Below are 12,946 nucleotides of genomic sequence, written 5' to 3' on the forward strand. Positions count from 1 at the left end.
TTAAGTCACACACCGCTAATAGTCACACATCACAAACACTGCATCGTTTTGTAGTAATCACAGCACATCCCTAATACTTTATCTCAGAAAAACATTGGCAGATGCATATTTTATGAACCCTAGATCATTTGTTCTCAGCTTTGCCTCATTTTAATTTGGAAAAATACAGCAGTTTCCCATTTTACTCCCAAGTACTAAGCACTGTATACAGTATTGTAAATTCAGTGTATTACATAGTAGTGTGACCAGTGGCGCAGCCAGGGGGTTTCTGGGGTTTGTTGAAAAATTTGTTGATTAAAACCCCCCCATTTTTTCTGGCTGCGCCACTGAGTGTGACAGTGTTTATTGGTCACGTAGTAAGTTAATGAGGCTATACTTCAAAAATGCGAAAACAGTTGCATTACATCGACTGTTCACATCACACTAGATAAACAAGTTACATTCATACACATACCACAAGTAAGAAACTCAATAGTTTAACAACAACAGCTTAAGTTAAACCTACAAACACTGGTATGTGAAACAAAGACAGTTGAAACCCACACACTGTTCCTTGAGTGTTATAAGCGAAAAATATAAAAAAATTCAAAATTATTTCCCAAATATAGAACATAAGTTAAAGAAAATGGTATACCTTGGGTGTTTTGGAAGTAATGTCTCCACAAGGGTCGGATTTTGTCTTGGCCACCAACGTCCCACACAGTAAAACTAATGTTCTTGTATTCCACTGTCTCAACATTAAAACCTGAAAATATAGCGTTTAAATTTTAAGTACATGGTGAAGTGCTATACATAAACCATTTTGTGTTTATGGCATGTAGTTTATTTTGAAAGCACCCAAATCTTGCATTCTTAAATCTTAGTACAGTTGTAAAGGCAAAAACATAAACAAATATATAATATGTATGATATATTATGTAGGAGTTTACCAACAAGTTTAGAACTTTACAATTCCAATAAATGTCTTACCAATAGTAGGAATTGTGGTGACAATTTCCCCGAGTTTTAATTTGTAAAGAATTGTCGTTTTTCCAGCAGCGTCAAGTCCCACCATCAGAATTCGCATTTCTTTCTTGCCGAAAAGGCTGCTAAACAGCTTTGCAAACGATCCTCCCATTTTAAACAGTTTTTAAATCCTAGCTACCACTAATAAATAAACCCTGCAAGGAAAGAAATAGTGTACACATATTGTGAGTCAGAAAACACACGCAAAAACTATTACATTCACTAAAAAACGAGAGATTAAATAAAATATAGGACATAACACGAAGCACTGTTACACAATGTATTCTAACTAATATAGTTTGTGGATTAGCAAAAAATTGGTTTTTTTGAGTAAAATGCAGGGAAGCTTAAACATTGGTTCAAAACAGGACTGATGTCACAGAAACAAAATTTTGTGGCCAATAGCCACTCACATGAAAGTTCAAAGTTATTGGTAAAGTATTTTGGCAATTGGGTGCACAGGACTCCAACTTTTAATGTCATGATAATGATATTTGCCATGTTACAGTGAATTTCAACAGTTCGCTATTAGTTTAAGCAAAAAGATCAGGTTTTTAACAAATATTTAGTGAAATTGATGTTTATATATGAAGCATGAAACCACTACACCTAAAATTGCTGTTAAGAAATGTAAACGTCGTTAAACTTCCACCAAAACGATATGGACCAGATATAAGCACCACGCTGTAACAGTAGTATGACACATGATATACAGTCTTCGATACATTTTATTAAATAAATTAAAAAATGATTTTCATTTTATCTTGCACCGTGGGGAAGTTAGGGGACTTGGGGTAAATGGTTTTCTTTAAGTTATGATTATTTTTGTAATTATTTATTGTCAATTTTGATAAGATTATCAATTTTAATACATAGAAAAAATAAACCATGCCTTTCAAAGAAAAATTTTAAAACTGTCAAATGATAGTCCAAAATTTTGTAAATTGTTAAGTTAATTGCTCCTTTTTCTTATATATAACAACCTAATAGGAGTGAAAAAATCTGTGTTTTTTTAAATTTGTTAGCAGTTGCCACATGGAATGATTCGACGAAAGCAGCATACAATTTGTTCATTAATTTTGGTCCATTTTTATCTAAGATTTTAAGCTTTTCAATGCGTTTGACAGCCAGTCCAGTCCTTCGTATAATCCATCTCCTGTAGTGGCACAAGTTGCTTGTATGTACCATTGTCGGTTGCGAAGGCCTGACAACTTTAGTTTATCAGTCAGACTCGCCGTGGTCATGGCATTGGGAAGATCCTGAAAGAAATTGTGATTTTACAAATTATGATTGTGATTAAGAAATTGATTTTACAAGAAATTGTGTTTTAAAACAAATTTTAAGCGTTTTTTTTTTTATTTAGGGTTTTTGGGTGAAATGTAAAGACTGAGAGTTCAAATAAAAACTTAACACTATTTTTACACGGTTTTACAAGGTATTAAAGATTATGGCAACATTTTGACGTTTTTACATGAAATTTTGGTTTATTAGAAAATAGTTATATAAACACTATAAAAAGACTTACACAAGAGTCAGAAATATGTGAAAAAGAAAAACTATATATATATAGTTGATAAGAACAAACACACCTGTTTATTAGCGAATATAAGAACAACAGCGTCGCGTAATTCATCCTCATTCAGCATCCTATGTAATTCTTCCTGGGCTTCACTAACTCGCTCGTTGTCATTGCTGTCCACCACAAATATGAGACCTGGGAATGGAAATGTTTTTATACAGCAACCAAATCAGGGCCTATTGTAGACCATAAGGTACAACCTATTTCAAAGCTATTTATTTATAATGAACTTAATGAATGATTGGAGCAACGCGGGATGAATTAGTAAAGAAAGACACAATAAACGAAACAACAGTACGCTACATGCATTAAACGCACAGCTGATGGGTTTGTGGTTGCATCACCACACGTGGGTTCACAGACGAATAATGCCGTGTGTGACGTATACACGTATAAAGACGATGTTCGTCTATATTATATATGTGTAACATTATGAGTGGCTGTTATGGATAGAAGCATTGGGCATGTTAGAAGTGCCTGTTTTTAGAACAAAACTAAATTTTGTCACAAAAGTGACATAAAAATGTCTTTAAAACCAAGCCTGGACCGAGCAAGAGACTTTACAATAAGGATGCCTAAGCTTACACGTCGCCAAAAATTTATTACAGAAGGCGGACAGCAAATGTTTTAGCACCCCGTTTTTCAGCCCAAAACTGTGTTAACCATGAAGTTAGGATGTTGATACAAACAAACAGAGTCAAAGTAATAATTATTCAGCACATTAATCAAGGAAGTCACTGCATTTTGGCACAGTAGATTTTTTGAAAAGTTTTCACTTATACAAGGGAAAATTCAAAAAGCATATTGCGATACCTTGGGTGTTTTGGAAGTAATGTCTCCACAAGGGTCGGATTTTGTCTTGGCCACCAACGTCCCACACAGTAAAACTGATGTTCTTGTATTCCACTGTCTCAACATTAAAACCTGCAAAAATATGACAGCATAAGAAATTGGATAATCTATTCTATGTGGGTGAGGTCATGCAGTGTGACATGCCATGGAACCCGAGATTTATGCCAGGGTTTGCCCCCCCCCCCAAAGGTTAAATAACCAACTAGTAAAACGAAGAAAAGGAATCAACATCAAACCGAAAGTCGTTAATAACTTGCTCTGGATAAAAAGTCTGGGAAAGAGCGACAGTTAAAAAGCATGGCTGTTGAACTCCGCATACGGTGAACTTGCATTCGGTTGTTAAAATTAAAAAAAAATGATATATGTATATAAGCTACTTTACTTTACAATATAAATAACTTACCAATAGTGGGAATAGTAGTAACAATTTCACCAAGCTTTAACTTATAAAGAACAGTTGTTTTTCCGGCCGCATCCAAGCCAACCATTAATATTCTCATCTCTTTTTTTGAAAACAATTTACTAAACAAAGAACTAAACGAAAGCCCCATTTTTGAGCTTTTATAAGGTATTTTCTGAAAACAACAACCTAAAATAATTTAGTAAGGGTTTTTCATAAATCCTCTACCAGTTAAAGTGTGGCTTTTTTGGCAAAAACCATTTTATTTTGTTGGCATATTATTGGATATATATGATGGTAAACAGTAAAATAGGAATCGTAGAAATTAAGTTAAGCATAAAATTGGACAAATTAGCAACTAGCTTACATCCTACATTAATTAAACTAAATCGATTTTAAAGAATTACGCAACCGGCTTTCGTGACGTCACACATTGTACAAGATACTTCCTTACTGGCTCTAACGCTTATGTTTAACTATATATCCATAAAAAGCACTAAATTAAACAGGAATTTACCAAATACATCAACGTTATAGACTAAATTACACAAAAAGCTACAAAACAAGCAAAAACTATAAAAAAAACAACGATGTTTAAAGGTACTAAAAATAGCGAATATACCACTATTATTAATATATTTTTAAGCTTATTTTACAGCGAATACAGCATTTAAACACCTGCTAGCGCTTGGAGCTTCTGCAAATACTATAGACAAGCGAAAATCGCGAAATTGACACCTCTAATTTAACAGCGCGACTTTTCAAAGGCGTTGGCTTCATAAGTCGCTGAGGAAATATTTGCCACGTCACGAGACTATATTTCGTTAGTGACGTCACGTGGGCAGTTTATTTTTGTATTAGCGGGGAGTGGGCGCGCTTCCTCGATATTTTTTATTATATCTGGCTCGTTTAAACAGTCTTTATTGATAAATATTACATGATAAGACTTATTTACTACTAAAAGTGCGTTGACAGTAGAAATAGACATACTTCTAATGTTTATTTTAGACATAAATTTGCTCAGGACAAAAGTCCGACTCTGGTCATGCTTGCTTAAAAAGTAATCAATATGACAATAATTGAATTGGTTCTTCCAAATATGTTTAAATAGTTACTGCCTGGATGGAATTGCTTACTTATACCAGAAAATGGATCCATGACGAGGGTGACAAATAATGGTCTAATAAATTTACAACACTTTTTAAAAAGTTAATTAATCACCCACAAACTAGCATATGCTGCTTTTGAGCTAGCACAAGGTGTAGGAAACAATACCCAGGTTATAACAGCCGTTGTTACCCTGCGACACCAAAATAAATAAGTTACATTCCTCTAAAACTTCGGGTTTCAAAATCACCCTAGTCTGCTACCAGCAAAATTCACCAGGTAAACTATACAACTACTTCAGACAATAGAAAATTACAGTGAAGTACAAATGCACACACCTGGAAAAATTGACAGTCAGCTTCAATTGTATGAATGTATGTTTTTCCTGTGTATAAAAGGACACTGGCCCCACAGCTCGACAGTGAGCATGTGGTATACCTACAACACAATCTAAAAAACAAATATAATTTTAAAACATGGGGTATACCTTTATTTTAAATAGATTGTACCAGCATTGCGTAATAAGGGCATCAAATACAAGACGACTAATTAAAAATTAATTGAAACATGAAAAACAGAGATAGTTGTACAGTGCAGGGCTTATAAAATAACATAGCTGGCACCAATATAAACAAAACCAATGTTTTTAAGGCCTATGATTTGGTCCTATGCTGCGGTCCAACTGTCACAATGTACTATTGTTTAAGCACTTACAAATGATATATATATATATAAAGACAGCAGTGCTGAAACCAATTTTAAAAGGTCTAAAACGCTCTTTAGTGTGACCAATTTTGAAATACAAACAAGGTTGAAATTTTTAATTACAATTTCGTAAATATTGCGATTTTTTCCAGTTTAATAGGAGTTATTTTAACATATACAGTTGTTGCAACCAACAAAAAGTATCTACACAAATAAAATGATGTGATATGTAGCACTAATTAGAATACATACACCTTTGGCATAGGGTGATGATAGAATATAAATGAAAGAATAGAAAAGACTAAACAAAGATTCTATGTTGGAAATGCTGTCTGTATTTTGATTATTTTTGCTATGTTTACACTGCAGTGTGCCTTGTTGAAAAGAACATGTTATAACTGGACAGTCGGAATAAGGTTTATAATACAGCCTGGTAAGAGAGTAGGTATTAGGTGAAGGAGTTTATTCATGTTATAATCAGACACCTGTATGTCTGGTGAATAAGAAGACACCCATGCTATAACTCGACAGTGAGCATGAGATGTATGAAAACACCATGAGTGTTTGGTGTATAAAAAGACACCCATGTTATAACTTGACAGTCTGCATGAAGTGTATGAATACACCATGTGTGTCTGGTGTATAAGAAGAAACCCTTGTTATGGCTTGACAGTGGGCAAGGGTGCATGAACACACCATTCATGGCAATTTCAGCACATATATATGTTTTAGGTTCAAACAAGCCAGCCGCACTGCAGAGCTAAACACATATTTGTGTGCAAAATACAACCAAACCAACCATATATCACATAATGGGAATGATAAATTCAGTTAAAACACAACAAGCCATGATAAAAATGGAAAAAAAATTCGAAATTGCGCAAAAAATGAGTAAAATTGTAAAAAAAATCGAAAAATTTTTATACACTAATTTCAACATCAACATAATTTGCGGGAAAGAGTCCTGATTGGTTGTTTACTTCCCCTCTCCACCAATCATCTTCACCCTTTTCGAATACGTTTATTACATCACCTGGAAAGTAAATGAAATATTGTAGAAACAATAAACTTACGAAACCAAAGCATTTGAGCCAGTGAGCATGAGGTGTATGAATACACCATGTGTGTCTGGTGTATAAGAAGACACCCATGTTATAACTCGACAGTCAGCATTAGGTGTATGAATACACCATGTGTGTTGGTAAGACAACAGTCATGTATGTATACGTCGAGTTATAACATAGGTGACGTTCCAGGTTAAATATAGCACAAATCCCATGTTTGAGACAAGGTTCTCAGCCATATAGAATAGATATTAAAGAAAAATATCATACAACATCCTTCACAGGTAATCTCTTACCTTCTTTGATTGACAGTTCATCAGGTCTAGTAGCTGCATAATCATAAATAGCAACACATCGACATAATACTGTAGTTTCACCAGAGTTCGTGACCTCAGGTTTTGCTGGAGGCAATTTCAAGATTGTATTAACATTCTAAACTGGTTTGCGTATACAGTTCAAAAAAAAAACAATTTCACACTTTGATTTTTTTTAAATATACTTGTTTTTAAAAGACTTTAATTGGAAAAGGGGAAAATGCTATTAGAAACAGAACACTTGTGTTAGAATAACTGCCCCGCCAAGCGAGAATAAATAAGTTACATTCATTCATTCATTTGCATTAATTTGTCTATAAAATTTAGGTTGTGTTTTTCAAGGTGTATGAAACCAAACACCTGTGTTATAACATCTTCATTGGCCTTTTATTGATACATAAGTTACATTTATTTGTTTTATTTACCCATAAAATATATTTCATTCACCTGGTGTTTCCACTGGCGTTTCAAACTCCGGTGAAGCTGGTGGAACTGAATTTTTCGTTGAACTTGACGTGACGCTTGCATTACTTGTACGTCTGTTGTCACGCATAACTTTGCCTGGTAGGTAGGGAATGGTTACTGTTTATGTGAAATAAAACTATAAAAAAAAATAAAAAATAAAAAGGAATTAGTTACTGTTAAGAGCTTCAGTTGAAAAATGGCAAAAAAACTATAAATTATAAAAAAATAAGTCCCAGGTCTTGTGGATAAGAATAAAAAAGAGTAAAAAAACTAAATAAAACACAACAAAAAGTATAATAAAAAATCAAAGCTCAAAAGCTAAAACTTTGCCATAACTTACCAGTAGCTGCCGAAACAGTTTCGTAATTCTTCTTCTGATGGTGGTTATGGTTGCTATGATTTCTATGGTTCTCTAGTGAGGAAGATCGGTGTCGCGTGACGGGAGCGCGACTTTTTGCTGGAGATTAGAATCTAGTTAGTTGGTGTACTGAGTTGTGAATGGAGTAAATAATGTCACAATAGTCACACAGCCTGAGGTGAATCTTTTAGTATTGCTTCACCCAGTGGTCACTAATGGGTTGTCCAAATTGTCAGTCATAAAGAAAAACAATCCTTTATGAAGTTGTATACAGGGTAACTTGTAAGGGAGCACTAGGTGTATGAAACAGAACACCTGTGTTATACCGACCGTCAAGAGAATAAATAAGTATCTATTAGTTATAAAACTTACACTTTGATTTTGACTTGGATTTATGTTGGCTTTTTTCTTTTTCTTGTAACCTTTCATAGGCCTCCCCTGGTCTTGAGCGAAACACAGTGTACAAGATGCCCTGAGTTATTATGTGTTGATAATGTTATGATTTGTTTAAGACCAACAACAAAATACAAAATTTACAGAAAAATATAACAGAAAAACAGAGAAAATTAACAAAATAAACAATAATAATAAAAACCTAAAAACAACATAAAATAAACATAGTAAAAAAGACAAAGCAATAACCCGTTTATCCCTATGGTTTTCGATGTAGTGAAACGGATAAGCAAGTACAACTAGCTTTAACATAAATCAACTATAAACAAAACACACTAATTAATAATTACCTGTTTATCCGTGTGGTTTTCCATGCAGTTAGACAGCGGGTGTTGTGGTCTGGACGATCCATCAATAGATGAAAGAGTGAGGTTTAATTTATATCGAATAATGTCAAAGAATGTCAGCATTGCTGAAGACTGTGGAGGAAAGAATTTCAAGTATTTTTATTTTTTATTGAAATATTTAATATTTTACAGTAGGTTGGGGTAAGATGGAACATGCTTTTATTCTCTTTATCGTCCCATTTCTTAGTAAAGAAAGAAGATTTACAGAATTATTCACCAAAATCGGTAGAACTGCCAAAATATACAGCGTGATTTTGCTAATGCTAAATAATTTCAAAGATACATTAAATCAATTTCAAAAAAAAAAATAAAAAAAACATGTTTTTTTTTAACCTGCAACAATCTATTGGAGATATCTGATTGGTTCTTAGGGTCATTATCTTTTGAGGCTTCAGCCAATCTTTTGAGGCCGTCACGATGAGCACGCTCCTTCTGGCAGTCAGCTATATAACGTTCAAGTAGTTTGTTCACTGATGCCCGTCGTCGATCTGGGGACATCGGACAGCTGAAATTTTCTTGCTGTGAAATGGAAATGTGATATATTTTGTGTTTAAAGGTACACATTCATCAGTTTTAGCAGCATAGAAATTTTATACACTGAGCATTTACAGTGCATTTAGTACCTATCAATAATCTGATTTTATCAAGAAAATATTAAAATCTTCTATAACTTAATCTTACACTAACTTGCATATTTTATTTAACCCTTATACGCTTATACCCCGATGGTTCTACTCACATAGAAATCACATAATAGTTGCTCGGACATATACGGCGCCCCCTTTAGTTTATCGGCCACTAGAAGGATCTCTGTTTGCGGGGACAAGCCCTCACATGCATCGTCGAGTATCCGACACATCTGTGGAAAATATGATTTCTATTTTACCAAGAGGACTTGGTATAGCGGCAGAAAACACAAAAGCGTTTAACTTCTGTCATTACTCAAAATGGTCTAATAGTCAAGTGTAAAGTAGTAAGAAAAAACAAATTTTAAGCATATGTTCAGGTGTTAAACAAGAAATTTTACGATGCTTGTATGCAAAGAGTGTTTAATAGGCTATATAGTAAAAAGCAAACACAAATTTAACGTAATTAGCTTTTATCAGTTTAGGCGCTGTTCAAATACACATAATAATATGAAAAATCATTTCAACCAATACCATAATAGCCATTAGGTGACGGTTTTGTGTTTTTGTAAGCAAATTAATCGTTTTTTTAATTATATATATTACTGTTTCAGTATAAATTGTATCTGAATATATACATATGTATAACCTTATTTTTAAAGAAATCATAGTAAAAATACATTTTTTTTAATTTATAAAACACCAACATTTTATAAAACGACACTTAAAATGACAAGTTAAAAAGGTCTCTTTATAGTGATCTATGCGTTATTTATCTTTTTACGGAATCGGACATAAAAATATTTTATACCTAAGATTATTAAAACAGTTTGTTATATTAGGTAAGTAAATACAACACCAGGTAAAATTAGAAAAGTGTCAACAAAGTCATGTTAGTGGTTCGTTACATTCAAATCAATTATTAACTATAGTGGTGGTCTTGTATGATGTAATGGGGTAGAACTTGTGGAAATTTGTTTTTATTTTAGAGATTTTTTACTAGAAATGCCATAAATATTTGATTCTTCAACCTCTTAATGAGATAACAGACAACAAAATTGGGACAACACATTTGGTGTAATGTGGTATATTGGTAGGACGTAGGAATAAGTAATTTTTTACCCAGCTGTAAGGTAACAGCTAAATTGACAGAAATTTGAAAATAAATTTAATAAATTTATGTATTTAAGTTTCTCCACGAACTAATACGTTAAAATTGTTAAGAAGCGATAGTTAGAATGTTCCAGACCTCAAAATACACATTTGTTTAGTTACAGAGTTTTTATTGAAAAGGCACGTCAAAGCCGTATGACTAGTGTAAACAGTAAGAGGCCCGTGGTATTCAAGTTCCCATGGTATATCATGTGTCACAGACTTTTCTCTATACCATGTTATCATATTATGTGCCAAATACATTACATGTGAATTTTGACATTACGATATTTTGACATTACATGTGAATTTTGACAATAACATTCATTTTTTAATCATCCAAACACAATTTCTGAGCCAACACACAAATATTAAGCAAAACATTTTTTCCGACCCTACCAATAATTTTACGCAACCAACAAATCAACTTACGCTTTTCATCTTCGATGGAATTTCGTATAAATTGTCGACATATTTTCCAAGAACGTGGTTGAGTTGTCGAAACTTGTCGTCTTCCATGTCCTGTCACCGAAAAGTTGTAAAATTTATATTTAAAAAAATTAAAATATTCTTAAAAAGTTAAAAAACAATGAAAGCACAAGTTTAAAGTAAAAATGAAAAAAGTATGAGAAACAGTGGTCTTTTTGCATCCCTTTTGGAAATAGCACTTTTCGTTTCATTAGTAATTCATGAAATACCATCAGAATATGAATGACAAAAAGACAAGACTTTTGTTGACATAAAGTAAACCACATAGGGCTATTCTTAACAATGTATCAAAACCTATTGTGATGTCACTATGGACTATTGTTCATACATTGTGTGCTCACAAACTGAATTGAATTAGATTGTATTATCAATCAATTGATGGTCAAAAATTATGAGACTAAAAAAAACACTAGATTTTGTACATATATAGTAAGTTGGGGGAAAGATAGGACACCTTTTTATTCTATTTTCTCGTCCAATTTGGTAGTAAACAAACAACATTTAGTGAATTATAAAACCGTATTCTCACGACCACCATAGTCTGTTGTTAATTGTTCAAAACACGATCAGGATATTTGGATATTATGTGCTAAAGGTGTCCCATCTTATCCAACAGTATATATATGTAACTTTGTAAGTGATATTTTCATAAATTTTTTCAACATCTCTGCAGCTTAAGCTTTGAACCCAGTATTGTTTGGTAGCTTAATTACAAACTATTATAAAACTGATATTGTCTACAAAAAATTTATATAGTTAGTAGTTACATGCAAAGGCAGCCAAAAAATATCATTTTGGTGCAGACAATATCTGTTAATAACTACACAGTACTACTTAATCATGTGCTATTATCAGTTTAAAATCAAATAGTCTTACTTTAAGCCAAAATAACACACTTGTAAGTTTTGTGGTTTTAAAGTACGTTAACACGGTCTAGGGCTCGTAGGTTATATTGCCTGTTTAAAGTAAATGGGTATTTGTGTAAAGGATTACACTCTAGCCTGGGGCAGGGCTAAACCACAATTGCTAAATTGAGTAATTTCATTAAATTGAGTTCACTCTTATTTAAAGTCGATTTAAAATTCCTAGAAGTTTCTTAAACAATTGAGAAATAGGCAAACCATACTCTAGGGGGGTTGGCATTTGTTTTATGTTGCTTTTTACTAAATTTATGTAGTTTTTTTACGTTTCGTACAGGTGTCTTTTCAGTTAGTTTAAAACAATAAAAACAGTTAAACAAAAAATAAATTGCAAAAAATAACAGAAAAATGTCACTCTTATTATCAAATGCAGCATAATTTAAAACAATATAATATCTTATCAAAAGTAAACGATGAAAAAAATGTAGTAAAACACACAAAAAAATCTGTTTATATATATCTATATAGATTTTATATATTATACATATATATATTTATATATATACCTCCACTGCATCACAGCATTCAAAACTGGCAGATTCCCAGTCCTGTCTAGATGCTTCTAATTGTATGAGTGAGTTGTAATATTCCAAGTCAGTTCTTTGGATTTGTTCTTCACCACGTTGTTGCTTGGCCATTAACTGGTGAATGAAGATGGAGAAATGGATAAAAAATAAAATAAAAAGTAAAAAAATTGTATTACCCAAAACAAAAACTACAAATACAGGCAAAATACAGACTTTTAAATGGGAAAAATTAGGAAAAAGGTAGCAGAAATACTGAATGAAAGCTCAAAATGCCAGTTTTTTTTGATTAAATCTTTACCTTTTGTTGATCTCGATCAGTTTTAGGGCGTGGTCCGTCAATTTGTTCCCGCAGAGATTCGTTCTCTCGTTGTAGCTGATGGAGTCTCCTCTTTATCTGTGTAAAATATTGTTAACTTTGGAAAAAAAAATGAAACATTGTGATTTTCAAAGTTAAGTTATTTAGTGGGCTAAAATAGAATTAGAGCTTTTTAACATTTTAAACTGTTTTCTATATCTATAGTATGGGAAAAATATAAAAATAAGCGAATAAATGAAAATATACAAAGGTTACATCATAGTTTAC

The 12,946-nt window shown here is 32.7% G+C and overlaps 3 protein-coding genes across 5 annotated transcripts in view; all 3 read right to left on the reverse strand.

The window, feature by feature from the left end:
• Window positions 1–639: 639 nt before the first annotated feature.
• LOC108949548 (ADP-ribosylation factor 2) lies at window positions 640–1,156 on the reverse strand (the record flags this gene model as incomplete). Its single annotated transcript, XM_026834850.1, is given in 2 exon segments — window positions 640–745; window positions 970–1,156. Coding segments are annotated over 2 exon segments (254 nt in total), but the record flags the coding sequence as incomplete, so codon positions are not given.
• Window positions 1,157–1,161: 5 nt separating this feature from the next.
• Window positions 1,162–4,050, reverse strand: LOC100184752 (ADP-ribosylation factor 1). Its single transcript, XM_009860554.3, has 4 exons — window positions 3,840–4,050; window positions 3,398–3,508; window positions 2,595–2,719; window positions 1,162–2,264 (listed from the first exon to the last, which is right to left on the reverse strand). Exons 1-4 carry the CDS (start codon window positions 3,985–3,987, stop codon window positions 2,100–2,102), a joined length of 549 nt encoding a protein of 182 aa, XP_009858856.3. The 5' UTR covers window positions 3,988–4,050; the 3' UTR covers window positions 1,162–2,099.
• Window positions 4,051–5,407: 1,357 nt separating this feature from the next.
• The window catches only part of LOC100179250 (nostrin), a 63,877-nt gene continuing 56,338 nt past the window's right edge, over window positions 5,408–12,946 (reverse strand). For all 3 annotated transcript variants that reach the window (XM_026834822.1, XM_026834821.1, XM_026834820.1), the window contains 11 exons: window positions 12,662–12,757; window positions 12,343–12,477; window positions 10,860–10,949; window positions 9,389–9,508; window positions 8,983–9,168; window positions 8,593–8,721; window positions 8,222–8,321; window positions 7,832–7,948; window positions 7,474–7,587; window positions 7,009–7,113; window positions 5,408–6,681 (listed from right to left, as the gene is read on the reverse strand). In XM_026834822.1, coding sequence (XP_026690623.1) covers window positions 6,569–6,681; window positions 7,009–7,113; window positions 7,474–7,587; window positions 7,832–7,948; window positions 8,222–8,321; window positions 8,593–8,721; window positions 8,983–9,168; window positions 9,389–9,508; window positions 10,860–10,949; window positions 12,343–12,477; window positions 12,662–12,757 — 1,305 coding nt within the window. In that variant the 3' untranslated portion in view covers window positions 5,408–6,568. The remainder of the gene's footprint in view (window positions 6,682–7,008; window positions 7,114–7,473; window positions 7,588–7,831; window positions 7,949–8,221; window positions 8,322–8,592; window positions 8,722–8,982; window positions 9,169–9,388; window positions 9,509–10,859; window positions 10,950–12,342; window positions 12,478–12,661; window positions 12,758–12,946) is intronic.

This window comes from Ciona intestinalis, chromosome 6 (genome assembly GCF_000224145.3).
Source record: "Ciona intestinalis chromosome 6, KH, whole genome shotgun sequence".
Taxonomy (NCBI): Eukaryota; Metazoa; Chordata; class Ascidiacea; order Phlebobranchia; family Cionidae; genus Ciona; species Ciona intestinalis.